At 39.0% G+C, this 27,924-nt stretch overlaps 3 protein-coding genes and 1 non-coding gene across 4 annotated transcripts; 2 read left to right on the top strand and 2 right to left on the bottom strand.

The window, feature by feature from the left end:
* The first annotated feature begins 1,826 nt into the window (after nucleotides 1-1,826).
* adgrf3b (adhesion G protein-coupled receptor F3b) lies at nucleotides 1,827-12,296 on the top strand. The gene is given in 15 exon segments (XM_051072081.1): nucleotides 1,827-2,001; nucleotides 2,326-2,481; nucleotides 2,661-2,725; nucleotides 2,822-2,880; nucleotides 3,442-3,563; nucleotides 4,315-4,469; nucleotides 4,471-4,546; nucleotides 5,123-5,362; nucleotides 5,534-5,674; nucleotides 5,828-6,027; nucleotides 6,665-6,850; nucleotides 8,166-9,470; nucleotides 10,012-10,053; nucleotides 10,377-10,568; nucleotides 11,148-12,296. Coding segments are annotated over 15 exon segments (3,189 nt in total). The 3' UTR covers nucleotides 11,223-12,296.
* On the bottom strand, nucleotides 12,273-19,223 carry mep1a.2 (meprin A, alpha (PABA peptide hydrolase), tandem duplicate 2). The gene is made up of 14 exons (XM_018694756.2): nucleotides 19,058-19,223; nucleotides 18,937-18,961; nucleotides 18,798-18,851; nucleotides 18,671-18,708; nucleotides 18,513-18,588; nucleotides 18,301-18,418; nucleotides 17,932-18,107; nucleotides 16,746-16,967; nucleotides 16,386-16,532; nucleotides 15,594-15,809; nucleotides 15,026-15,472; nucleotides 14,199-14,372; nucleotides 13,781-13,985; nucleotides 12,273-13,256 (listed from the first exon to the last, which is right to left on the bottom strand). The coding sequence occupies exons 1-14, from the start codon at nucleotides 19,118-19,120 to the stop codon at nucleotides 13,106-13,108; spliced, it is 2,112 nt and encodes a 703-aa protein (XP_018550272.1). The 5' UTR covers nucleotides 19,121-19,223; the 3' UTR covers nucleotides 12,273-13,105.
* Nucleotides 19,224-21,316: 2,093 nt separating this feature from the next.
* On the bottom strand, nucleotides 21,317-26,030 carry LOC108895818 (meprin A subunit alpha-like). The gene is given in 15 exon segments (XM_018694754.2): nucleotides 21,317-21,538; nucleotides 21,646-21,731; nucleotides 21,823-21,996; nucleotides 22,142-22,606; nucleotides 23,171-23,386; nucleotides 23,514-23,660; nucleotides 23,867-24,029; nucleotides 24,031-24,089; nucleotides 24,239-24,414; nucleotides 24,751-24,868; nucleotides 25,110-25,185; nucleotides 25,454-25,494; nucleotides 25,643-25,687; nucleotides 25,773-25,797; nucleotides 25,883-26,030. Coding segments are annotated over 14 exon segments (1,812 nt in total). The 5' UTR covers nucleotides 25,940-26,030; the 3' UTR covers nucleotides 21,317-21,538; nucleotides 21,646-21,681.
* A 1,765-nt stretch (nucleotides 26,031-27,795) lies between these two features.
* Nucleotides 27,796-27,877, top strand: trnas-gcu (transfer RNA serine (anticodon GCU)). The gene has a single exon. It is a non-coding gene; the product is annotated as a tRNA-Ser (tRNA).
* The last annotated feature ends 47 nt before the right edge of the window (nucleotides 27,878-27,924 follow it).

Genomic DNA, 27,924 nt, shown 5'->3' with positions numbered 1-27,924 from the left:
ATGGTTACCACAGTTGTAAAAGATGGTTATCTGAGTTACTGTAGCCTCTGTCAGCTCTAACCAGTTTGGCCATTCTCCTCTGACCTCTCTCATCAACAAGGTGTTTCTGTCCAGAGAACTGCTGCTCACTGGATGTTTTTATTTGGTTTTGGTTTTGTTTTTGCATTTATGCATTGTCAGTCTCCTTGTCCCATAATGACATGTTTTCCCCCACAGAGTAACAATGTGGTCCAGGGTGTTTATATTTCTGACTGGAGCTGTATTCATTTACTATCAGGTAAAGATGCTTCTTAGTCTGTGTTATATATTTTTGGACAGAATAAGTGAATATTATTTAGATTTCTATATTAATATTATCTTATTCTAATATTCTATTTTAATGCACACAATCAGTCTTACATATATAAAAACTGTTTGATTCCACTGCTAAAAAAAAATAAAAAAAAAATTGAATAACAGCCATGACTAATTCTGTTGTTTTCCTGTTCTTGCCATTGCAGGTCCTTGCAGCAGGTGAGTCATTTGGTTACACTATCATATATTCAGTAAAACAATTACATTTACAATTAGTGGATTCACTCATGAGGGAAACTCTGTCCCACAAATTTGCACCGTTTACCAACAGCAAGCTGTCTTGACAAGGTGCACCTTTGATAGAGAGTCAGGGAACCAAAATGGAGGAAACTATCATAGGTTATTATTGTGCCTCTGTGGTGCCATCTGCTTTTATTTACCCTCCTCTGTCAAAGTAAAAACTGGTGCACAAATTGAACTAATAGGCTGAAAAGCTAATAAGCTCTCAGCGCTTTATTTTTATGGTGTCCACAATAGTAGACTAAATGTTAGGGAAGGAAACTCAATAGTAAAGCATGACCAGGTAGCTCATCAGCTACAGTTGTTCACCAACTAGCCCTGCAAGTAGGTGTGGAATATTGCCACCACATTTGGATTTTAATATTAGGGGGTACAATGCAGACAAGACAAGACAAGATGGAGATGGTGGAGGGAGAAGAAGAATCCAGGCTTAAGCATTAAGGTCATGTTGTGGGGCAGTAAAGGCATCACCACCTCACGTAGAAGTTGGGGAAATGCCTCTGGCTCTCCTGGGGCTTTTCTTTGTGGAGTTTGTATGTTCTCCCTGTGCCTGTGTGGGTTCTATCTGGATACTTTGGCTTCCTCCCACAGTCCAAAGACATGCAAGTTAATTGGCAACTCTTAAATTGCCTGTAGGTGTGCATGGGAATGTGAATGGTTGTTTGTCTTTATATGTCAGCCCTGCGATCGATCTGTCCAGGGTGTACCCTGCCCAATGTTGCCTGGGATTGCCTCCAGCAAGGTCCTTACACTGGAAGACCTGCCATGCACTGAAGTGAAATTTAGATGACATAGTCATGAGTAACCATAGCATGTTAATGTTAACCTTCCATGTACAGTCTATATATTATATGTGCATAGCGTGTATGAGATTAGCTATATTCTAGAAACAAATGAGCACATACTGTATGTAAATACAATCTTGTGATCCACAGGGATCTTTAAGGTTGATCACCTTTTTAGTTGTTTTCTTTGTTTTGTGTTGCTTTTACTTATTTTTTCTGTCTTAGACTGTATGGGACTATTTGAATTACCTTTGTCCTTAACCTGTGTTTTCAGTAGTGGTCCTTGCAAATCACATTGTTCAATATATTGTACACTTTTATAGCTAAAGTTACTCTCAACAACTTTGGGCAAGGTACTCTTGTATGCATTAAATTCATTTTTCTGATAATCTGAGTGGCTAAAAATAAATAAATAAATAAATAATGGCTAAAAATATAAGAAAACCCATGAAAAAATCTCCTCTTCTACAAGATGTCTACATTGCCGAGCTGCTGGTGGAGAGTAATGTCACACTGGAAGCCCAGACTGTCATGTCAGTTTTGAATTCGACAAATAACATCTCAGTGACCAGCAGCAATGGCCAACTCACAGTGTCCCTTCTACAAAACGAACTGGTTGCAGGTATAGTGCTGGAGCACTTTATTCTTTCTGTGTTATTTTTTCAGGCAGTGACGTGTGAAAAGAGGGGAGTTGGGTGGGTCTGACAATACAACTCATGATGCTAATATAAAGTAGAGTTTAATCAGTTTATTAATGCTGTTATTAAAGTGTTGTGCTTTTGCTTATTCTTTTAAATAACTGTCAATCAAATCTGAACAAACTGCACCTGCACAGTCCTAATAATTAAGGATTTTTGTCTCAGAATTTAACTTTGATTGATGAAAATACTAAAATACTAATTAAAACCAAGTTTTAAGGATCTGACAATTGTGCTTCTCTTTCTAGAGTGCCTTCTTGTTGGAGATGATACCAGTTGCAATTGCTCTGCTGGGTACATCTGGAGCAATGAAGTGTGCTACAGTACTACCACCTGTTGCACTGAAACTACTTGCACACAAAATGTGTCCCACATCACACCACTCTGCATTGCCAAAGTCCATGGTAACAGTCATAATACATGACAATTTTCCCTATTTCCCTATTTGTAGTAATTTCCTGTTGATGATTTATTATATGTTTTAAATTGGTGTTGCATAATGGAGTAAGGGTCATGGATGAACATACTTGTGGATAACGGAACTGAAACTAATGATCTAATGATAATGTTTTGCAATCAACAGTACACATCAATGGATCAGTCACACTTCCAAGCACAACAGCCTGGGGTAGTAGCCATGCTACCCAGGTACATTTCACTCTCATGACAAATTTATACATATATATATGTCTCTGTAATACATAAGTCTAATATGAATTATTTACTACTCTTTTTTTTTCAAAGCTCGAAACTGCCTTTAAAGAACTGAATGGCTTTGAGTACCTGAACATAACTGGTAACAGGTATTGCACTTTGCAAAGAAATTATTTTTTCCTTTGTTTTGTTTTTAAAAAGAGATAATGTTTGAAAAATCCTGTTAAAAAAATGTGGACAAGGAGGTCATCTGATCTTATGACTGTGTGACTCTTATCAAGGAGTCACGTATCAGTTCAGTGGAAACATAAGAGCCTGTTAATGGCTCTATAGTAGAATATGACTGTATAGTAAAATATCAAAAAGTAATGGAGTTCCTGATCTGATTTTCTAACCTGTCACACAAATACACAATGAGACTCTACTACTGGTATGCACTATGCTAACAACCCACAGTTACCATGCATACATTGGTTTCTCCGGGGATAATTAATACAAAGTAATCAAATTTGCATGAAGAGATTCTTGTCACAGATATAAAGAAAGATATAATGACTGTTTCATTTTATTTCTATATTAATATTTGAAGTGTTTAGTTATTTGTTTTTTGGGGAGGGCAACTTCAGCTCATTCATGTCATTAACCAAATGGATACTTTCTATGTTATTAACTATGCTATTACCTCCATTGATGCTATCCATATCTTAAAGCCTAATCAACATGGCTGACTTTGAGGCAGCTGTCAGCGTCAAATTTGTGACTTCTAAACTTCAAGAAGTAGTCACCAACCTGGAAAACTCTCTCACAGCTATAGTTTGGGTCGACACTTTAGGTCAGTAAAAAAGTATTACTGTTTATTGTCATTCATTCTGACTGTTATTATTTCTAATCTGTTGTAATACATGCTGTTTACTACTATCTATGTTTTGCTCTCGGGCTATACTGTATAATATGGCCATAATGCATCAGAATTAGGACTCAGTATTTCTGGTTTTTATTTTTATTTTTAAATCCAGGAAAATGGAAAAAAGGTCTCTGACATGCCTCATATATAAACACCAGAATTTACGTGATCATATATTTGTTCTATCATGTGATCACTTGAGAGTTTCTCTTATAAGTTACCTTTACACTTTGCTGTAAGTACAAGTAAGTAAGTTAGAGATTGAGAAAGAGACAGGAGCTCAGTGCATTATGGGAAATCCCCTGGCAGTTTAGGCCTATTTATGCAGTAGCAGTACTGCAGAAGCAATGGGAAAGGTCAGAGATGGTCAGTATTTATCCTGTGCCAACCATGCATATCCACAGTAGAATTCTTGAAAATCAATCCTTTAGTCTTGAGGATGAGTTGCCATTGACTGAAATGGTCACCAAAATCATTTCCATCATTCACTGGGAAACATGAGTATGCTTTGGTGATCTTGCCAAAAGGCTCCAGGGTATCTTCTTTAGACCAAAGTCTTGGACAAAAGGATGAATGTAGGAATTCACAAACTAGTGGACTTAAAAGGTTATACAGTCCATCTCTTTGCCTTATAGTAATTACTGTATTGCTGTGTATTCATATTGTCCTCCTCACACAGGAATGGTCACCATCGAGTCCCCAGGGACTACAGTGTGCTATGACTCCACACCACTACTGAAATGCACATTTGATGAGGAAACAGGCAGCGCCGGCTGGAACATGAGCAGGCCACATGAGCGCTTTGAGCTCAACGATGGCACCGTGGTGCAACTGGACCACAACTGCAGCACACCAGGACTACAAGTCTTGTGTCGCAGTCAGACTCAACAACGTGACAGGCATCTGGGCAGGCAAGTACAAAGATTTCACAATGATAATTTTTGTTAAATTGAAGTTGAACTGAAATTAAATGTAATTTTAGTTCAACTACCTCCTGTGTTTGTTTTGACTCTGTGCTAAGGAAAAGAGAGTCCTCTTCACTGAAGCCTTTTCTCCTGCAAAAATGAAACATGAAATACAGTTAATATGTAAAACCTAAATGACTCTTGTCACACTCCCATTGTGAGATGCTATGGACTTATTTTCAGTCATCATGAATTTATTTCCTCTGTGGCAGTGGAAGTCATTAAACATTAAGGTTACAATACAATAATTCAACACTCTCTGTAAAAGACTGTGTTACTCTGGTAGTTTCACTGGTCAAAGATCATGTCTGTGTATGGTTAGAAAAGGACTACTCATTGCTGTGTGTTTTGACAGACTTGATTTTCTATCACTATGACTAGACCCATGAAAAATAAAATGGTAGCTAGACCCTCCTCATTCCTATAATGTTAACCGATGAGTCTAAATGGTCTAAATCTGTGCTATATGAAAAGTGCCCTGAGATATCTTCTGTTGTGAATTCACCTACATGTTTCCTGCAGGTGTGTATGAGTGTGGATTCACTAGTGGGTCAGTCAGGCACACAGCCAAGACAGAACTGAGTGTGGCAATCCTGCCTGATTTTATCAACATGAAAATCAATCCTCTCACTGCCGACTGTACAACGAGCCCTGTAAACGTTCCTATTAATGTCAGTGCTACCATCCCAAACAGCACTGAGAAGTATGAGCTTCGGTGGAAAGGCCCCTTGGGGAATCCTTTAACAGAGAAACCCACCACATGTAAGACTACAGTATCTCTAATTTCTATTTATCTTCTTTCTTTCATTCTGTTAGCTGCATCACAAAAAACACAACTTTAACAAATTTAAATTGACAATGTTATGGTAAAATGCACGTAAAATCCACATCCATAAACCTAACCCTGAAACTAATATCCATCTCTCTTTACAGCTTATGAAAATAAACTGATCTTCTCTGGTGAAACTTATATCTCGTGCAAAAAAGTGCCCAGTGCACAGCAAATTACTGTTTCTTTTACAAACTCAAAAAAACAACAGAAAAATGCAACAGTGGATGTCCCAGTAATTTATGGTACGTGATTCTGTCGTAAATCCTTTTTTTTTTTATTCTCTAGTATAATATGATATTCTTACTTTGGCAAAATACTTTATTAGATTACTTACTGCTTATAATTGCATTGGCCTCTCTTGCATCATCTAATGATTCACTACATTTTTCTTCAAGTGGGTGACCAATTTTGCAGTGAGGAAGTAGTAAATGGAGAGATCTGGCCTAAGACTCCTGCTTGGGATACAGCTATTAATCGAACATGTGCTGAGGGCAGGGTTGGCTACAAGTCTCGCACTTGTGATGGTTCTACCTGGCAGCCAGCGTTCTCCTACTGTGTCAACGAAGAGTTGAACAAAGTTGTGGATGCAGCAGACGTGAGTGTGGCATTATAGCTCATTGCACGGTGTGGATTATTTACATGGCAATATTTGAAGTTATTATCATTCTGTGCAAGCTATTTTGACATTTATACAATCTATACGCTATTTGGAGACAGAAGGTCCACAAAGTCATTCTCTAACTTGGTCTCACAAAGCTCTGTCACTTTTGGAATCACTGTCTAGAATGTGCACAAGAGGAACAATCTCAGACTTTAGCAAGCAGAAAAGAGACCAGTCATCTAGATTATGGAGTATCCAGAAGGGCTAAGTCAAGAATCTAAAGCTTGTTTATAGTACATCATAACTCTCTTTGGTATTAACATGGATTTTGTGTATTAAAACTTTCAAATAGCTAAAAGATTAAAATGTCTACCTTTTCAAACAAAATCATTACATTGTGCAAAGGTTCTCTTTGCCCACCTGAAAATACCATTTAAAATACCATATGGACTTTAAAATGATGCCTTCAGAATACTTAATTGTAGTAAAAACTGAGTGTCTCAAAACTACTCAGACAAATATGGAACCTTTTAATTTCAAGGTTAGAACTGTTTTTGCCCCATCAGCCTTTTTTGTGGGGATGTAATTTGTGTACACCGTTACATGGACATATTGTGTTTTTTGTCTCTAGAACTTCAAGAAGGGACTAGGGGCTACCCAGGCAGTGGCCATGGATATATTTGAAGGCCTTAAGAATAGCTCACTGGCTGATTCTGGTTCCGATGACACTATGGCTGACATCTCTGCTTCCATCATCATTCTAAATGTGATGGCCAGTGCAACAACTCATGTTGTCTTGCAAGAGGGGGTCTTTCCTGTAAGTCAATGATGATTATTATTACTTTAACCGTATTACACGTGGAGTTTCAGGCAAAAAATATTTTCATCACAAATTCCTACCTAGAATTCTTGTTGTTTCCAAAGCTTTTAACCACAACTCCTCAGCAGATGGAGTTGCATGCTTGTTAGGGAGCTACATTAGCTGTTACATGACCTCAGCATGCAGTTTCAGTCATGTGATTACAGGCAGATGTATACAGTTCAGAGATTCAAGTTCATGTGTGATTAGGAGGGGGATGCTAAGCTGCCATTCCTAGACTCCTGTGTTTATGCGAAGGCTGATGGGGGTATGAAAACCGTAGTGTTTTTCTCAATGATTCCCTTGAGTTTTCATAGTGTTTTGGAAATTCTCGTATGATTCATGAAAATTGTGATTTATTGATAATGTTGACCATTTGTGTTGTACTTCTACAATTGTGCCTTATGAAATACCATATACTTAGTGCTTTTCCACAGTCAGTAAGCTCACAGGGCACATCGCCTCATCAAGGACAGGGCCTGATACAGGGCTGCATAGCTGTGTAATCTCTGAAGCCTTTCTCTCAGAGCTGCACTGTTGTGTAGTCTCCAGAAGATGTTTTCCTAATGATTCCCTAATTTTAGTTCTTTTGGCCCACTCAGAGCCTCTTTAAACATTATTAGAAATATATGACACCTTTTGCCTATTGGCAACCCAGGATGCAACAGAGCCACTTTGGGAAGCACTCATACAGCCCAGAATCTTAATTTAGATTAAACCACCATTAACAACAGAAAAGTTGTAGTCAATTGCCGGGACCCTCCTACACAGAAAATAACTCCTTGGCCAGTGTCACTCCAGGGCCAACAGACACAACAACAATTTGTGGTTGAAAGCTTTGGAAACAAGTTAGACCTTGTACTCAGAATTTCTTTTATAAATGTGCAGTTTGACTTTCACTGGTTGTGTTTTAAATGCCTAAGAAATTAACACAGGTGAACTTCTTGTAAATCTCTAAAATTGTACATAATTATCATATATTGATTTTCAATGTGCTGAGAAAATCCAATGGTAGTTTCACAGGCAGCCAACTGGTTCAACTCATGGTTGTGTGTTGGCCCTGTATGCTTTGGGGATTTATGGATGTAAATCTGCTCCAGCTACTGCTGAGCTGGCCTAGGTCCAATTAAGATTTTTTCTTATTATTAGGCATTGGTCTGACAATTGGTTCTGAATTTGGGCTGCTTTGAGCAAAACCTTGCTTGGGATATTGAAACTGATATAAGAATATATAAGAAAAATGTGCCTTTGCACTGATTTTTTTCTGTTTCAGAATCTTATTGATGCAGCAAGCAATATGTTGAACAAGACTTGGGATGGAATCAACTCATCTTCTGTTCAGAACATGTCATCAGATTACCTTCAGTCTGTGGAGGGTCTGGTAAAGAATATCAAAGTGAACAAGTCCAGAGGATTCAACAGTCAAAACTTAGACCTCAAATTCTGCTCAGGTAGTGATTGTAATGTGTCTGTGTTTGACATCAGCGTGAACCTAAACTCAACCAACGGAATAATAAAAACTATTGCAGTGAAAAATCTAATGGATAAATTAAGAAACAACTTCCATAACACTGTACCTACCAACCTCTTAATATCAGCTACACTGGAGGACAACAATGATTCATCTCTGGAAATTACACTGGACTTCCCCAACAATCACTCAAAGCTGACTATACCTTACTGTGTCTTCTGGAACACCACAGAAAGGGATTGGTCAGATGCAGGGTGCACTGTCAAAGATAGTGATATTAACCACACATTCTGTGAGTGCAACCACCTGACTGCATTCTCTGTCCTCATGTCCAAGGGTAATATACCTGATCCCATCCTAGATATTATTACCAATGTGGGGCTGGGTGTGTCCATCTGCTCGTTGCTGATCTTCCTCATCATTGAATCGCTAGTGTGGTCAGCTGTGGTCAAGACCAACCTTTCACATTTTCGTCACACAGCAATGGTGAACATTGCCACATTCCTATTGCTCGCTGACTGCAGTTTTTTGGCTTCCAGCTCACCTGAGAAACTCTCTGACACCTGGTGCCTAGTTTTGACCATATGCAAACACCTGTTTTTTTTGGCCATGTTCAGCTGGATGCTGTGCCTGAGTGTCATGCTTGTCCACCAGCTCATCTTTGTCTTCAGCCCACTAAGGAAAAGAGTCTTCATGTTCCTCTCCAGCATTGTAGGCTATGTTTGCCCAATTCTAATAGTGGGATCTAGCTATGTGTATTGCAAATACACCAACGAGCCCTACTATGAGAAGGCAACGTGTTGGCTACATTACAAAAAACTCTTGGAGGGCTCTATTCATGCTTTCCTTCTCCCTGTGGGAACTGTTGTTTTGACAAATCTCTTTTCCATGGTGGTTGTCATTCTTACTCTGGTGAAGTCCACAGTCCCTGATGGCAGCAAAGCAGATGACAAAGAGACAGCCAAAAGCATCATTAAAGTGGTGGTCTTTTTGACACCTGTCTTCGGAGTAACATGGATCATCGGCTTCTTTCAACTCCTAATAGGCCCTGAACATCCCATGTTTCAGGTTGCTTCCTACAGTTTCACCATCCTCAATTCCTTCCAGGTAATCTGAAAGCAATCTCCACACCAAACGTAATGTTGGTATCGGCAATGCACAGATCCAACTTTTCTATCCCGATACCTATTCCTCAAGTCAGGTATCTCCAGCTACAGATTCCCAGTCTGGTACCAGTATGCTTTTTTCCCAATTCAACATATATTTAATCTGTATACTTCACTCCATGTAGCTTATTTGATTCTTTTTATGAAAGATAACCAGTGATTGACTTCACCCTACGTACTTTGTGGGAGTAATACTGCATATGTAAAAAAAATAAATAAAATAAAAAAAAAATTGAAAATTAATAAAATATTTGCGGGAGTGAAGTTGAACCGAAGTGAACTTACCAGACCTCATTAAAATACTCCTCATCTCTGTTTGAGGCAACCAGCTTTAGGCTATATATAACACATAACAGACAAGAATCTCCAACCAGTTCGTCAGCAGTTAGAGCTGCACTGTGGGTAATGTTTTCAAATGATAATATAAAAAATGTAGCATAAAAGTAGTTTGAAGTCTGTTACACTTATTTCTTCTCTTGCAGGGCTTTTTTGTTTTGATAACAGGGTGTCTTGCAGAGCAGAAGGTAGGCTTGTCATTTTACCAATGAGCAGATATCTATCATATTCTATCATGGTTAATGTGTTCATTGATTTAATAAAAATCTCTCAAATGTCCAGTATTCATAAGCAGAAAAACACTTTGAAAGAGCTCAAATTACTGAATTAAGCAGAACACACTAAATTTTGTTGAAGTTCTTCCTAGAATTCCTTTGCCTTGGGAGATATAGGTTTAATGCCAGGGGGCCCAACAAAAATATACTAGGATTCAAATAATGCTGACAAAAATCGTTTGGGATTTACCATCTGTCCAATTTCTAAACCAGTCTATCTGTGTTATTATTAACAGGTACGAGAAGAAATGTTAAAGCTCCATAATGGTAAGTTTACCAGTAACTTACCATTCAGACTTACACCACAAAATGATGGAAATGTGCATCATAACTGTTTGCTTCCACCCTCAGGCAAAATCAAAGGGAAAAAGCGACAGCATGAAGAATTTGACTTCAACCACATACACAAAAGACAAATGAAAGTTGAGGTCAGTCTTACATTGTCATTAATAGTCTCTTAATAAGAGACATAAGAGACATGCAACAACATATTATGTTGCATTAGCTACATCTTCAGTGACATAAAATTCCAATAAACATTACATTTTAGACCTGTAGATGCATTTAGCCTGTAAAGTTGGTTCTGCTTGGGAATGTAAATATTTTTCAGGTATTTCATCATGATGTATTGGATAAGTTTGAAATTTGATCTGATGATGGCTCTATATTGAAAGTTAATAGATCACCACACCTATTACAATCAGTTCATCAGTAGGATGTTACTAAATTTACTACTTACACTAAATTTACAATTTACAGTTACTAAATTTAATTGTGATGGAGATGTAAAATGGGAGGGACTGCTGGCTCCAGAAGTAGCAAACACTGTTGTAGTAACCACAGCAACCAGCCACCTGTCAGGCTAAGCTAAGTTATGTGAAATGTGTCTGTCAGGTTAAATAGCAATAAATCAGTTTTACACCTCATGCAAGCAAAAGAAGTATATTTTGTAAGTTTGTGAATCCAGTCTATAAATCTTCTAATAATGTGCCATGTCTACATTTCAGATTATGCACAGAAACAGCCACTCATCTATGCACGTATGCAGCTCCAGTTGTGGCCCTACGACGAACATGTCTTAAGAGTTTGCTTTGTGTTAGATTATAGTTCATAGACAGTTACAAAGATATAGATGGTTGTCGTAAAACCAGGTTGATGGAGTGGTGTACAGGTGACATATTTTTGCTGGCAAACCCTGAAGTTAGCATCACACTGGTTGCCCTGGCAAAACGCCAATGGGATTTTTCCAGTGACTTTTGGATTTTCACAGAAAATTAACTCCATGATCAAAAAAAATTTTGATATTTAGATGTTTTGTTCAGCAAGATAATCTTCACAAATGAACACCACTTTAACAATTTGTGAAGCCTAAATACAACAACCAGAAGTAAAGGGCTACTGTTATAAACTACAAAAAAAACTACAGCACCGTTGCATAATTTCAGCATGTAATTTAATTTAGTGCACTGACCTCTTCTACAAAAGACCTTCTTCTTAGAAAGTTAGTAATAGTTTGAAAGAGAGTGAATATAGACACATCAAGGCTGTGTTCACCTGTGTGTGTGAACAGGTGAGTAGACTGGTTTTGTGTGCGGTTTTATGATGTCAGCAACCTCTGTCGTCTCATTTAGCCACCTGTTAGCAACCACCTTTTTTAAGAGGTGTAAAAGCTTCAACAAAATCACAAGTGAGGTATTTTCTGATGCATTGTATGTCATAGAATAAAATGTGGAAATGTCTTGAGCTTGCGTAACCATAGACCTTATTTCAGACATCTAACCAAAAACCCATTTAAAAAAACCCATTGATTTTGGGACAAGGGAACCACAAGTGCTAAAATGCTAACTAAGCTCAACAGATTTCCAGGACTTTTTCTGGCACCACTCTGTTATTAACTAAATCTTATATTAATAGAACACTGATGTTTTTACATGGTGTGTATTCTGTACAAACAGATTTTAAGTGCTGAGTGTATATAGAACAAAATAGATATATTTTAATGTGTCTGGCTTGGTTTGACAGTTTTATTTAAAAGGAAAGTCTGTAAATGTATGCTATTTGACATGAACCATAACCTGTATACTATGTGTGTATACCTACTATATGTATCTTAAAATATGTTAGCAAATAAAGACAAAAAAATATAACATATTTAATTGTTGTTCATACCATGCATTATTTAGATATTTCCACCCAAACATACACTGTTCACAACAGAATTAATTTAGCAGACTATATATGATTATTTTTATGATACAAATAATCCACACCGAGGATACAGAACTACTGATGTTATCCTCTTGCATAAGGTTGTTAGTTTGGGGCACTAAAGTTTGACAGCTGTAGTTTCCTCTATAGTCTATAAAAGCAGTGGGATTTTAAACTTTTTTAAACTTTTTATTTTCCCAATGTAAATGATTGATTGGAACATAAATCTGCAAATGGTCCACTATGGTGTAAGAATGATGTACACAGCAACCACAAAAAAGCACTGCAATGTTATCAAACGAGTGCAACACATGCAGAAAGTATGTCCACCAGGGGGCTTGTTTTTGCCACTGACAGGCTGTTTCTGGTTTAACAAAAAGGTCTGGAAAGGAACCCTTTCCACAATATTGACACTTCTAATAACAATCTGAACCTATCAGTGAAAAAAAAACACTCTCTAGATTCTAGTATCTGTTTCTGGGTACACTGTTCTTGCTCAGCAGTGGAATGATTGCAAGGGTTTTGTCTCCATCAGTCAGTTATCCTTTAACTTACCACTGTTACTACCACACAATGAATGTACCAATTTTAAAAGTGAACCTTATATTAATTTGTGTTTTGGGGGGAGGTTTAGATTTTGAAAGTCTTTGCTCTAGGCTCTGTCTAAAGAAAAAAAAAAATCAGTATTGGCAGTATTTTTGTTGTGATTTTGCTGCTAAATGAAGGCAGAGGACACATTAGTCCTCTAAAATAGGTTTCACTGAGCCCTCCTGATGATGGTGAAGATGGCCAGTGTCAGAACTACCACCCCAGCTGCACCACCAATCAGAGCTCCCAGAATGCCTCCGTCCATGTTCAGTTCCTCACATCTTTTACCAGTGTAGTAGGTGATCTGGCTTGTCACACACCTGAAAAGCAGCAGACAGACACATTTGCTTTTATTATGAAAAATTATTATCAAATTCTTGATAATCTGTAATCAGTGAAACTGTAGGTTTCACACGGATACACATCCCAAACTTTTCATTGTTTTGTCCACATGGCTGGCAGGAGTGATTAGGTAGACTGGTTTACATTAAATCTTGCCTTGTGAGTTTAGAGAGGTAGTTTGACATTTTGTGAAAAGCATTGACTTGTTTTATTTTCAATTCATTAGATAAGTGGACTGATACAACACAAGTACAAAGCTAAGGCAATGAACAATTAGCTTAGTTTAACATTATTCCAGGAGAAAGATTGTGTTGATGCAGTACAGGTAAGGCCTGGTTTGGCGCATTTAACTCCAAGCAAGAAAGTGAATAAATGTATTTCCAAAAATGAGTACACACAAGCACAGGCCTGATGTAAGTGCACTTTCAAAAATTTCCAAGTGACAACAAGAAATGTCCAGAGTTTTCAAAAAAGCCACCCTTAAAAAACATAAATCACACACCTGCATGAGGCTTTCCCTTCATTCTCCACACACACGCCTCCATTAAAACAAGGGTTGGGATGACAGGGGTTGGCAGCACGTGGCTCTCTGTGTTTCGGAGCCTCCTGTCTCTCCTCCACCTCACTGAGTGACTTCTCATCTGTGTTGTCATTCATTGGTGCAGCTGGTTTGACAGGCACCTCAGTCTTGATCAGGTGGGTCAAATCTGACAAAACAACGGGTCAATAGGATGTTAAATAAAAATGAGCTAATTTTTGAGCAGTGTGAAGTGCACTGGTATTTGGTGGGAGAATTTGTGGAATTTGTGAAAGTTCAACAAATGTAGGAAATTAATTTCATTTCCCATCTGTTTCTGTGTCTGCTATACAGAAATAGCCTAGCATAGGCAGGTAAAAGAGCTGGTATTTCCAACTCTCACCATTGAAGTCGGCAGTAATGATTAGATCACTGTCTTTCAGGAAGCTCCTTCTGTGCAGGTGTTTGTGAGAGATGAATGTGCTCCAGCCATAGTCCTGACTGCGGTAGCACTGGCAGCTGATATCCCACACTGCCCCTGAAGTAGCTGTTGGCTTGTTCCAGCGTGCATTAGTGTCTGAGTGGGAAAGAAGGCGAAGAAGGGGAAAGAAGAATTATCAAATTTCTCATTTTACTACAACAGATATGACGACACAAGCCACAAGGAAAAAGCACTGTGTTACTTGATTTCACTTTTGCTTGAGAAAAGATGTAAGGGTGAGATACTGTAGACATGGATTGTTAAAACTGAACAGGTTTAATCTATTATTGTCAGTGGCAGGAGGGACAGACTTAGAACCTACTTAACTTGATGGAGACTGCTAGGTCTAACTAATTTAACATTTATTGAAAGCATGTCAAATAAGATGTCGATGTGGCACATTTTGTTAAAAGCATGCATTGTCAACTTTCGGTTGAATGCTAGAGACTTTAATTGTGAAAACATTTTACAGTGTGCTCTGTGAATTATCCAGAGTAAGCAGGACACTGTATCTGGAATGAAATGGTGCTGAATATCTTAAATAAAGTTTTCAATGCTGTTAACTTCCATTCACCCACTTCATCCTGTTGTATTGGGATGAAGCAGAAATCTCAAAATGTGCAAAAAAACTTCACACTATCTGTACATATATCATTAACAGTAAGTGGTTTTGTAATTTAGGTGAACCAGCCTTTTCATCTTCCTAGTAAATGTCCTGCTTCTTTGATTTCCTGCAACGACCGCCTTACCTGTGGTGAAGCTTCTTGTAGAGGACATCCTCAGTTTAACATCAGGGTCCTGATCCATGGCAACAATGGTCGCCTGCCTGTTTGCAACTGGCCACTGCATCACTGCATCGTTTTCCCCACTGCAGAGGTGCAAGCTCATGCCAACATAGTCTGGGTATGCAGGGTCTCTTCCATTTGGGTAGACACTAATACCGAATGAGTAGCCCTCCGAGTTATAGAAGCACCTGCTTCTAACCAGTCCGCCAATGGGAGTAGTGGTGAGGAGGCCAGTGAAATTGTGGATTTGCCAGACAGCACTGGGGCAACTGGTCTCTGTAAGAGTGATGTCATCAATTAAGATAGCGCCCGAGGAGCTGGATGATCCTCTGATGCCTTGGAAGAAATAGCGGAACTTCTTTGTCACCTTGAGTTTCACGTGAGCTATTTTCCAGGCGTCATCTCCATCACCTGAGAGATGTAAAGCAGATGATTTACTTACCTATTCAGTACTGCAGTTTGTTTTTAAATGGGTCTTACAATCATACAATAAACCCATTCACAGGAGTTGGGCACATGAATAACAAGATACCAGTGATGGTGTAGATTTTCCTGACACTGCGTACAGTCCCTGTCCCATCATCAGTCCTGACCCATATCACCAGTTTGTCCCCAGCTGCTCCAGTCATCTTGTAGAAGAACTGCAGGCACTGTTCGTCTCTGTTGGGGTAGAGGATACGTGACTCCAGCAAGGCGCTGCTGCCAACTGCACCGGGAGATGTGTCAAACTTCATGAAGTAGCCAGAATCTAAAACGAGAAGTGGTGATCAGAACAGAAACAACAAAACATGTCTGTCTGTGATGTAAAGCTCTGGTAAAATGCATTTCTGTATATTGTTGATGGTTTCTATAGCTGTGACGTTATGATATTAAGGTAGCCTATTAAGAGGTGGGGTAGAGGTAGGACATCAGTGAAGGCTGAGGTGTGAAATGCACAGCCCGCCACTGATCTAATGTAAGTGTGTCATGTGGCTGTAGAAAGTATTCAGACTCATTCACTTTGGGCACACTCTGTTGTGTTGCAGATATAATTGTAAATGCATAAAATTGAAATTTTTGCCCATGAATTTGCACTCAGTAACACATGATGACAAAACGAATCGAGTTCTGGACAAATCTCAGTTAAATTAAAGACAACAGGATATATGTGAGCACAACTTTGAGTGCCACAGCTATAACATTAAGTAAATACAAGTCTAATGACCTTCATGTGGAGCTGGAGTGTGTGACACTTCTTGATCATAAGATGTTTTCTTTCAGGATTAAATTTAGATTTATGCTTGATATACCTTAGTTTATGACCTATAGGCAATTTGCTCAATACCTCTGCAGCGCCCTGCCAGGGTGTGGTCAGTATCAGCTGGACTGCTCAACGTCTGTACCCAGTCTGCATTGTCATCCTCATTCTGGATCATTCCACAAATGTTGATCAGCTCAAATGAGCACTGATCCAGGAGAGTGTGTGTTGTGGCTGCAATAGGACAGTTATTAACAGTCAACCTACAAAGCTAAGATTAATACCTGTCTGTAAAAAATAAGACTGTACTTGTCCATGGTCACCATGTCACCGTGTTGTGACTTTACTTGTTAAACAAGGATGTACAGATTTTTAACAATCTCTGCCCAGAAACAAGACATGAATCAGATGCTTTTCTTTCCTTTAGGCACAAGAGGAGACACTCACCACAGTCATACATGCGGTTGAGCCTGGTAATGTCAACAGCACTGAAGTCCAGCCGCTGGCCAATGACCTCATTAAAGTTTGGTATGGTGGTGGTGATTGTGGGTATGCTTTCATTCTTGTTGAAAGACAGTGGCCTGTAGTGCATTACAGACTCATAATCATATGGTGTGTTCAGATCAGTGATGAAGTCATCCTCGTATTTATTGAAATTGTGCTCCATTCCTGTGAGGAGAGAGTCACATTGTCACTGAACAGCTTAATTAATGACATTCCCGTCAGACTCAATTTTGTGTTTAGTGCTAACTAGCAAATGTTAGTATACTGACACAAAATCAATTAGTATACTGACACACAAAACCAACTAGCAGCATTTTCAGCTCTGCTAAATGCTAATGTCAGCATTTAGCAGAGCTGCTAGCATAGCTGCCGACTCTTGAGCTGTGTCTTAATTTGCCTATTGCCATACTCACACCTGCTATTTTGAGTGCATAAGTTTGTTCACTCCGACAAGTATGGAAACACGCAGTGCACTTTAACTACCAGGATAGTATGGTCAAAAAGATGAGTGTGGAACAAGTGGACTCTTGGCTACGAAGCAAGTCAGTCAGCTGATATTTTGGCGGGCAGCAATCGTGGTCACATGTGATTTTCATTTCCATTCCGTGCAATGCTTGATTTGATACAACACCATACTGTCAAAATTCATGTTTTATGCCAGAACAAGCTACTGATAACTCTCCACCAAATGAGCTCTGGTTCTTGAAACTGTTCCATTCTGGATTCTTTGAACCTCAAGGTCATTTAGCGAACTAGCCTGTGTTTCCATGAGTTTTGAGGGGAACCATTGTAATCAAGGGTGCATTATCATCAGAGGACATTGCACAATGCAGAATGGAATTCATTCCAAACTGTAGAATATGATACGCCCACTAATGTCATCATGCTTCACACTTGAAAGCCTGCTATTTTTTGGTTCCAGCTGTGATTCAACTTTTCAGGTTCTGAACCAGTTTATTTTTATCCAAACAGAAACAGAACTCATTCCGTTGGTGGTGGGAAATGGGCATGAGTGGACCACATGTCTTGGTCAACAATAATTTCAGTCCCATGAAAATCTTTTTTCCATACTCAAAAAATATTTTTGTAGGTGGGTGAGGTTCCTGAATAAAACAATGAAATAACCCACCTTCTTCAATCTGGTCCCACCAGATCTTAACATAGTCATCTCTGTCTGAGCGAGACTGTTCGTGGTAAAAGCCCAGAGCGTGGAGGAGCTCATGTTCCACAATGGCCTTAGTGTCACACCTGGCCCCAATGGACACATTCTGGCCTTTTCTATCATCTCCTACATATGACCAGCATCTGGATTGATAAAATGGAAAATTCAACAATAAACTTAAAGCACTGTATAATGAGCTTTAAATGCCATTTTTATGACATCAGCAGTTCCTAATCTTTGGTTCCTAATTCTTTGCTTTAAATGACTTGACAGCATGGCCCATAAAGTTGTGCAACAGCTGAGATTTCTGAAACAATCTAGCATACTGCAGCTCACCCAGACAGCTTGGTGAAAGAGATGTAGCTGGTCTCTCCTTCGTATGGTTTGAAGTCCACACAGGATCTCAAACGGTATTCCTCAAAAGCCTGGAGGATCACACCTTTAGCATTCAGTTCTAAAGTAACAGAAATAAATTTTGCAATCAGCATGTTTTAACTATTCATCAAATTATATCATGATAGAAATGTATTCTGTTGTGCACAGCGTACCTAAAGAATCAGTTAAGATATAGGGGATGGGAAACTTCCATCTTCTTGTTTCATCAAGGATTGCATTTCTGCTTGGCTGCAAGGCACATTGAAAACTGTAAGACTATATACTTCTATGTTCTTAACAGACATAGTCTCTACACAGACTGTATACTTACATTACCAGCAATGTCTCCCTCAAAAAGGTGTTTTAACCCTAAAAATGCAGAAAATCAGAAATTCTGAATACACATATGAATATCAGACAATAAAACGCATGATCACAGACAGGCTTTAAAAGTATACCTCGGTTGATCTCAGGTATGTCATCCCTCAGTTCGCCTGCATCTGCATTATCACCTGTAGAGCATTTAGTTTGTCAGAGTCTATAAGACAAAGAGCTTGTGTTATGTGTATGTGATTCGTAAAGTTAGAAGTTACCAACCAATAAATGTCGGAACACCTTGCACCTGGCACGCAAGAAGAGATACGTATTTTAAACTGTTCACAGAGACAATTTTTCAATTTCTGTTTTTAAGTATTGGTGAATTTAGAAAATTCTCTACCGTCACAACTGCAAAGATTCCGATCAGCACAGCAGTCTTTCTCAAACTGTCTCCAGAGCCCATGTTGTTGTCCGAAGAGCAGCGCGTTTCCCTGATGCCACTGTCAACATGCCCATGAAGACAGCAGCTGCAGAGGAACTTTGATCAGGATTATTGTGTTTAATGAGTAACAAACATTTCACATGTGTCCTGGCTGTCACTCTTAAGCCTGACATGTTGTCAGGTGTTCTGGCCTGCAAACGTAATGATGGCAGTAAACTGTCAACCCTGTACAGGGCCAATACAATAAACTCCAGATTGATATGAGCTAATCTTAAATACAATAAAACAGGCAATTATTATGTTATCTTTTATGGGTTTGATCTCTGATCTCTCTGTTCCAGGAGGCTGTTTAATGTCCTCTTTGTATTATGTGAAGAGAGTGTTTATACAGTAAATTCAGACCCCCTGTAGTGAAGTGAGATTTTAGTGATTGATGATGCCTTCAAGAACTGCTTGGCCAGAGGGTGAAGATACAAAGAAAGAGCAGAACACAGGTCAGGACAGGACAGTCAGTAAAGTGCTGACAGTTCAATCTGTCATACCGTGATACCTCTAATACTTGATAAGGTTTGATATTAGATTTCCCTTGTCTTGCAATAACTGTGCTGTTATATATTAAATGTCAACACAGCTGATTTACTTGATATTAAAGGAGCACATAAGCAATTTATTATTATAATTTCATAAGGTTCAGGGACTGACAAGAGTCAGATTTTAAAAACAGTGGTCAAAACTGAAGCAGCAGAGGCTGAGATATCCTGACCTTTGGTTCCCAGTATTGGTTAAAGTCAAAAAAATGCTTGGATCGTACATTTCCCATGGTGCTACTGAGCATGAGCTGATGGAGCATGGTGATTGTAAATGTAAATGTCTTTCAAAATCCATATATAGATTTGTAACACATATGTAACACATATAAAACCCATATGTTAGGTTTGTAATGCAGGCCTTCTGTTATAAACAGGAAGCAGAACAAAGCATAAGGCATATTAATAGACAATAAAAATAACAGCAACAATAATAGCAAATAATGACAGTTAGAATGATAATAATAAAATAATAATAATAGCGACTAATAATTTTGAATAAAACAGCAGGTGTTGAGCAGCATCATAGCAGCAGGAGACAGGTCATCACAGATCAGACTCTATAGCTGCAGAGGGAGAAAGACCCGCATGAAGAAAAAGAGGAAAGACACATAAGTGACATGTATTCATGGGACATGAATACGTACAGATAGAGAAAGAGAGAGGAGCTCAGTGCATCATTGGAATTCCCCTGGCAGCCTGGGCCTGTAGCACCATAACTAGGGGATGCTTCAGACAAGACGGAGTCAGCCCTAATTATGAGCTTTGTTAAACAGAAAAAAAGTCTACTATTAAAAGTGCAGAGGGCGTTTCTGCCTCCCTGACCCAAACTGGAAGAAGGTTCCACAGTAGAGGAGCCTGATAGCTGAAGGCTCTGCCTCCCATGCTACACTTGGAAACTCTAGAAATCACCAGTAAGCCTTCAGTCTGGGAGGACTGTGTTCCAGTGGGATAGTGGGGAACTAAAAGCTCTTTCAGATAAAATGGTACCTGACTATTAAGGGTTTTTTGGGTGAGGAGCAGGATTTTTAATTCTATTCTGGATTTCACATGGAGCTAATGTAGGATGTTATCTACGTCTGACAAATATTACATTATAATATCCTACTGTTTTTCACACACACACACCACTCCCCCCTTGCAGACACACACACACACACATACACACACACAGACTACTGGACCCCTGCAGCCTCACACACACTCACTCATCAGGCCTTAAAGAAAGACTGGAACTTGCACTGTGCTGCACTTTCTTACATTCCTCCATCTCACATATTATTTTATTTTATATTGTACATATCATTTTAATCTTATTTTGTTCTATTTTATTATTCTTTTGCACATATCTATTGTGTGTTTATAGTTGGTTTTTGTATTTCTGTTTGTGTATTTGAAAGTATTGTGCCTTCTTCAAAGCCGAACGCTACCAACAAAATTTCATTATGTGCAAGCATAATGACAATAAAGAATTCTTGATTCTTGATTCTCCTGATTCTTTAAACATACAGTATTGCATAGTTTTTTCTCACAAACACATTTAAGCATTTTAAAAATTCCTCTAATTTCATGAACTGTAATGGTCGCTCATATGTTCATCAATGCACCAGACTACAAAAGAAACAAACCATAGTCTTAGCTTGTGTTTATTGAGACAACAGTTCAAAAAGAACTTTGTGCTTTAAAAGCTTGTTATGTATATATTTCAACTTTTACGTGCAGATTATAGCTACCAAATATAACATTTACATGTTATATATTATGTGTATGATTCTGATAGTGTTACAACAGTAATATTCCATCCTTTCTTCATCTTCACAGGTTTTTCTCATCCCACTTGCACATGTTGCATCTGATTATTTCAAATGAAAAATAAAAGTGAGTTCACATTAACATGAGTAAATACAAGTGTGATGTGTGATCTTCACAGGGGAAATAGAAAAGTGTCTGGTGTCTTACCTCCATTTGCTCATCATATAAAAAGCCTGAGCGATCTTACTCCTTTGGCTTAATAGGAACTTCTGTCTTGATCAGTGATGTTATGTCTGTGGACAAAGACATTGGTAATGTCTTCTTCCTGACATGCTTTTGATGGATAATGTGTTTTCACACAAATATTGAACACAGATCACAAACCTTCAAAGTCGACGAAGATGATGAGGTCATCATTCTTGAGATAATTACGTCGTCTGAGGTCAAAGTGCTTGACAAAGTTACTCCAGCCCAACGATTCACCTCTGAAGCACTCACAGGAGGGATCATACTTCCCCACCTTGGAGGGATTGTCCCAGAGGAACTTTCCATCTGATGCTAAAAGACACAAAAACAGTTTAATTCTTACACCAAAGTTCTTACCCACCAAAAACATCCTTCTCCAGGGAGGTAGTACTGTCCAAAGTGAACTGACCAATGGCTGAAAAACAAAAATAAGAATACCATTAAACTAAGGACTTACTCGTCCTTGCATCAGTTGTGAGGCTGCGAGCAGTAGACATCCTCAGTTTAATGTCAGGGTCTTGGTCCATCACCACCAAGGTGGCCTGTCTGTTTTTCGCTGGCCACTGCATCACCACGTCATTCTCCCCGCTGACCAGGTGGAAGTACAGCCCAACGTAGTTCCCTGTGTAGTCTGAGTAACTCGACAAAGGTATGACACGGACGCCATAACCGTAGCCTTCAGGGCTGTAGAAGCGTGGGCTGTTGATTACTGTGTTATAGTCAGCTGTCTCCATGATCTTCGTGAAGTTCTGGATTCTCCACACAGCATTGGGGCAACGTGTCTCAGTCAGGCTGATGTCATCAATGTAGATGCCACCGGTGGATGCAGAGGGGTCACCGCGCACAGCATGGAAACCATAGCGGAACTTCACCCCTACCTCCATTTGGACATGGGCGATCTTCCATGTGTGGTCGGAATCCGCTGAAACAGGGAGAAGATGACAAATCTTACAATTTTTTACGCAATATTCATATAATAAACTGATGAGGTGGTGCTTTAGTCAGGTTTTGTTTTGTCCTTTGCCTTCATGTTACAGCATTTACCGTAAAGGAATAGTTTGACATTTTAGAAAACACTCTTATTCACTTTTTTGAGGTGACAAGACAGATACCACTCTCCTATCTGACAATTAAGGCAAAATCTCAAGCCAGCAGGTAATTATCTTAGCTTAACTTGGCTTAGCTTAGCATAAAGACTGGAAGCAGACAGGAAAGCTAGCCTGGCTCTATCCAAAGCTGGATAGGTAAGGTTGCCAGAAAACTTGTTACAATCGTTAATTCGCAATAAAACAAACAATTTCCTGTTTACATTTTTTTGTGTATGCTACATATGACACTGCAGCCAGCAGACAATTAACTTAGCTTAGGATAAAGACTAGAAGCAGATCAAATGAATATTTCAGATTATATCCACTAAATAGTGATGCTTGTGGTCTTCCGGACTGCAGATGGACACAGTTTACATGCATGCCTGCTTAGTAAATACCATAAAAGGTATGTATTTTCTTCATTGTGCGAACGGTGCCTGTGCCATCATCCATCTTGACCCAGATCACCAGCCTGTCCTTGGGGCTTCCAGTCATCTTGTAGAAGAACTGCAGACACTGAAGCTTCCTCTTCGGGTAGAGAGTTCGGGATTCCAGGAGAGCAGACTCCTGAGGCCTCCCAGTCTTTGTGTTGAAGTACATGAAGTACCCGGCATCTAAAATATCAGACAAAATGAGACAAGCTGTTACAGCATGCAGATTTTTGCTAATTTAGTTCATGTTGTCTAAAAAGTATTTGGAATTTTCCAAATGGATGAAAAAGAGATATTATTCAGCTCTGACCTCTGCATCTTCCCAGGAGGGTGTGATCCTCTGCACCAACACTGCTCTTGGTGTGAACCCAGTCAGCATCATCAGAGGAGGCCTGTATCATCCCACAAATGCTGGCATACTCAAAGGCACACTGGTCAAGCAGGGTGAGAGGGCCAGCTGGGATTGAGGAGAGTTATTTAAAAGTTGTAGCCCATTTTGCACTTGGCAGATTTGTGCATGCACTGAATTCTACTTGCTAAAGACTCTGATCATTTCCATCCAACAATATTATAATTTGTCCATGTGTCCATCCAACTTTTCAGAAAATGACAAACATGTCAGAAGAACAACATGGGAAATTCACTCTGTCAACATATACATACAGCAGTTGTACATCCGGTTGAGCCTGAGGGTGTCCAGCTTGCTGAAGTCGAGGTATTGGCCAATGATGTTGTAGAACTCTGGGATTTTGGTGGTGATGGTGGGAATGGTTTCGTTCTTATTGAAAGAGAAGGGCCTGTAATGCATGATGGACTCATAGTCGTATGGCAGTATTTTGATCAGTTATGAAGTCATCATTATATTTGTTGAAGTTGTGTTCAAGTCCTGTAGGATATTTAAAATTATTTTAGTTACTCCTACCACATAAAATGGCATAATAAGGATTGCATTTATGCTGGGAGTGAAACATTGGTTTTATAGAACACAAATGACAAAAACAAGAAAACGATGGACCATGACTGTCCAAGACATACCTGGTGTAACTTGATTTAGCCAGATGTTTACATAGTCATCCCTGTCTGTGCGGGACTGTTCATGGTAAAATCCCAGAGCATGGAGCAGCTCATGCTCAATCACAGCCTTGTGATCACATCCTGGCCCCAAAGATAGAATCTGACCGTTCTGCTGGTCACCAACACTGGAGAAACACCTTTGAAAGACCAAATGAAATGCAAAGGAAATAACTTATCCTGACTTTTGGTCCTGAGTACTGGTCCAGCTCCAAAAGGCCTGGCTCCTACATTTCCCATTATGCAATGAACAGTATATTTTTGTAAGATGCTCCTGATATGGCAAATGCCCACACCTTTAAAATTCTGAGGCCAAAGACTTTAATGTATTTTTCATTTAAAAAGACAGCGTCATAAACTAATTAGAATTTACAGAGATTTACAGAAACACTGATGACCACTGTCTATTCTGCAGCAGCTACCAGTGGCATATCTTGCAAATGCAATAAATGTAAGTAAGAAAGCTAGAGACATACCCCCCTCTCTTTTCAAATTTGATATAGGTCTTCTCTCCCTCATAAGGCTTGAAGTCAATACAAGACTTGAGCCGGTACATTTCAAAAGCCTGGTGGACACAGCCCTTGGCATTCAGATCTAAAGGATGAGAGAAACAGTCACTTAAGTGTCAATGTTCTAAAGGGCACCACAGAACATTACATGTTCCTTCCTTCAAAATTCATTCAAGTGTAGCGAGACATTGAGTCCCACCAGAGCAATCAGTCAACACTGAACTGTAACTCTGGGCCATATGTATGACAGTGAGACTTTGCAGTTCTAAGAATGCAGTGTTCTTGTTAAAGTAAATACTAATACAACTGAAAAAAAAAACTCTCACCCAGGTCATCACCCAGAATGTAAGGGATTGGAAATTTCCATCTGTATCTTTTGTCAATCAGGGCATTCCTTCCTTCCTGTAGCATAAAAAGATATTTTAAACACACAATAAAAAACAATACACAGCCTGTCAGACAAACATCATTATCTGAAACACCAACTATGCCAAAAGCTAAGCATGTGATTGCATACAGTAACAGACCAAAGCTGCTGATAACAATGAAGGAATCATTTGACTGATCAGCAGCAATGAAACGACCCCATTTCTCTAAAAAAAAAAAAAAAAAAAAAAAAAAAAGAAAAGGAAAAGAAAAAAGTTAAACATTCCATTACAACTGAACTCACTGGAATTAAGATGTCCCCTTCAAACAGGTTGGCATCTGAACCTATAGCACAGGTACAAAGAACACGTTTTATTTAAATATTCTCATCATCAGTTAAGAAAAAAACGTTTTTAACTTGTACATATTGTTTCTGTAAATACAGCATCACTGTATGGATTCCACTAAATAACAGTGAAATGTTGTAGCTCACCTAAGTTTAAGATGGGGTTCTCATCCTCACCATTCTCATATACCTCTGTAAAACAAACACAGACATGGTTCAGAGTGGTTTCACATTTCTAACTTTAATAGCTTTTATTTAAGATAACTATTTGACATACCATGTACCTCAGGGGAAACTGGTATCTGCATAAAACAAAACCAGTATAAGTCACAACACAGTTACTAGCAACATCAGACATACTATAAATAATAATAAATAAATACTTACAGTGTATGAGGTGGCCAGAGCCACAAGTCCAAACAATAATAGTACTCTCTCCATCATCAGGCTGAATGTCACCAAGTAAATGTTGCTGCTTTGGTTTAAATGTGCACATTGACAAGATGTGACCTTTGGCCCTTGATTAAGTTTATGCTGGCCATAAAGAGTAACTGAAGGACTTTGACTCAGAACTGTTACTGATTGGTGGAGGTTTGTACATGTGCATCAACTCTTTTTCTACACTACCTGTGTGTGTCATCCAGCTTACTATGTGATTTTGTTGTAACATCTGATAGCACCGCTAAATTCAGAAATTTCCTGTAAGTGTTCACTTCAAATGAGACCGTGCCTTGGATCTTCCAAGGAGTTTGCAAGCTCTCCCCATGTTGGCATTGGATTTCTCCAGGTGTTTCACTTTTTCAAACATTGCAACTGTATGCAGTTAGATCGGGGACTCCCGTAGGTTGAGAGTTACTGTTGAATTTAAATAAATGTACTGGTTATGATGTGTCCGAGTCAAGTGAAGGTCACGTGTGTTTTTCCAGTGATTCAGTTCAACCACTAGATGGCCACAAATGCTCAGCACTGTATCTGTGAACCCTCTTTATGTACTAATACCTTTGACCTGGATTTTATACTGCTTGTGCCCATACTATGCACATGAATGCAAACAGGTAAGGTAGATGCCAAGCATAGACCAGTTACTGGTTTTTCACATTTTCATAATAACAAAATTTTACTCTTGAGTCTCAGAAATTGGTGTTGGAAAAAATCTCCTGGTGCAGCATTTAGTGCTCTTAAAAAGAACTGTACAAATTTTGAATTGCTAAATCAATTTTAGGAGTAATAAGGATTACAATAAAAATAAACACCAATATATGTCATTGAAGTATAATAATAATTTTTAAAAAAACTGACCAAAATCACACAGATTTCACTATGTATAGCTAAAAGATTTCTATTAATGGGTAAAAATGTCTCACTGTTAGACAAACCTGTGGCAAGATCTAGTACACTACTAAGTACTGTTGTCCTACGTTATAATGCGTGATTACTATTCAAACGTATAATGTGTGAGTTTCGTCAACTTTCGTCAACATCTTTAGTTTTGATGTTAGGACTGTCGCTCTCTGAGAAGATGGGGGAAGAAAGTCGTATTTCGCGCGTTCTGGTAAAAGAGGGAAGTTAGAAATGCTCTGGGCCGCTGCTGATTGGTCCGACGGCGTGACGCCACTATCGGTGATGCAGCCTACCACTCGCTGATTTGCAGAGAGAAGTCACGTGATTCTCCGACCTCACTGGGCCACGTAGCGACGCCATTTTGGATGTCCACGGAAGTTACCGTTTACAGTCACTTTTCCCGATAAAGGGTATGTTAGTCACTTGCATTTTGCACAATACCTGCTCCAAGACATCAAGCCGAGCGTATCTCACGATAACTCCTGTCAAAACCGTGAGTGTATCTAGCTATGAATGTAGGTTTTAAAGTGTTGCATTCCTTTTGTAACTTTTTATAACGTGGCACTAGCTGGCTCAACAAGTTGTAGTTGCCACCAGTAACCTAAACTAACGCCAGGTGTCGACTTTGCCTGTTCACATCGCAAAGCCACTCAAACGTGAACATCTTTGTGTGTGGTAGTACAAAGTACATGTGAATGTAACTGACACACAAAATTTTAGTAGTAGCAAACGTTAGCTTGGTTTATTAGCGCAGAGGGCTTTACTAGGAAGCCATGCCTACCACCTCCCATAGTTATGCTAGGTAACATTAGATCCGCTTCATGAGATGTGCCGGTCAAGTGTAGCCTTACCTCGGTCGTTTAAATAAAATATCACCAAAGAAATAAATAAATAACGTTGCGGTGATTATGCTATGCATTTTATTCATATTCATATTACATTACGTTTGTGTTAACGTCGACGAGGTGGCCGAGTGGTTAAGGCGATGGACTGCTAATCCATTGTGCTCTGCACGCGTGGGTTCGAATCCCATCCTCGTCGAAAATATTTACCAATTTTATCCTTCAATAACCAAACGGGTCTTACCG

Source organism: Lates calcarifer, linkage group LG7_1 (genome assembly GCF_001640805.2).
Source record: "Lates calcarifer isolate ASB-BC8 linkage group LG7_1, TLL_Latcal_v3, whole genome shotgun sequence".
In the NCBI taxonomy this organism is placed as follows: domain Eukaryota; kingdom Metazoa; phylum Chordata; class Actinopteri; family Centropomidae; genus Lates; species Lates calcarifer.
Note: the sequence above shows the minus strand (reverse complement) of the source record. Positions and strands in the feature narration are given on the sequence as shown.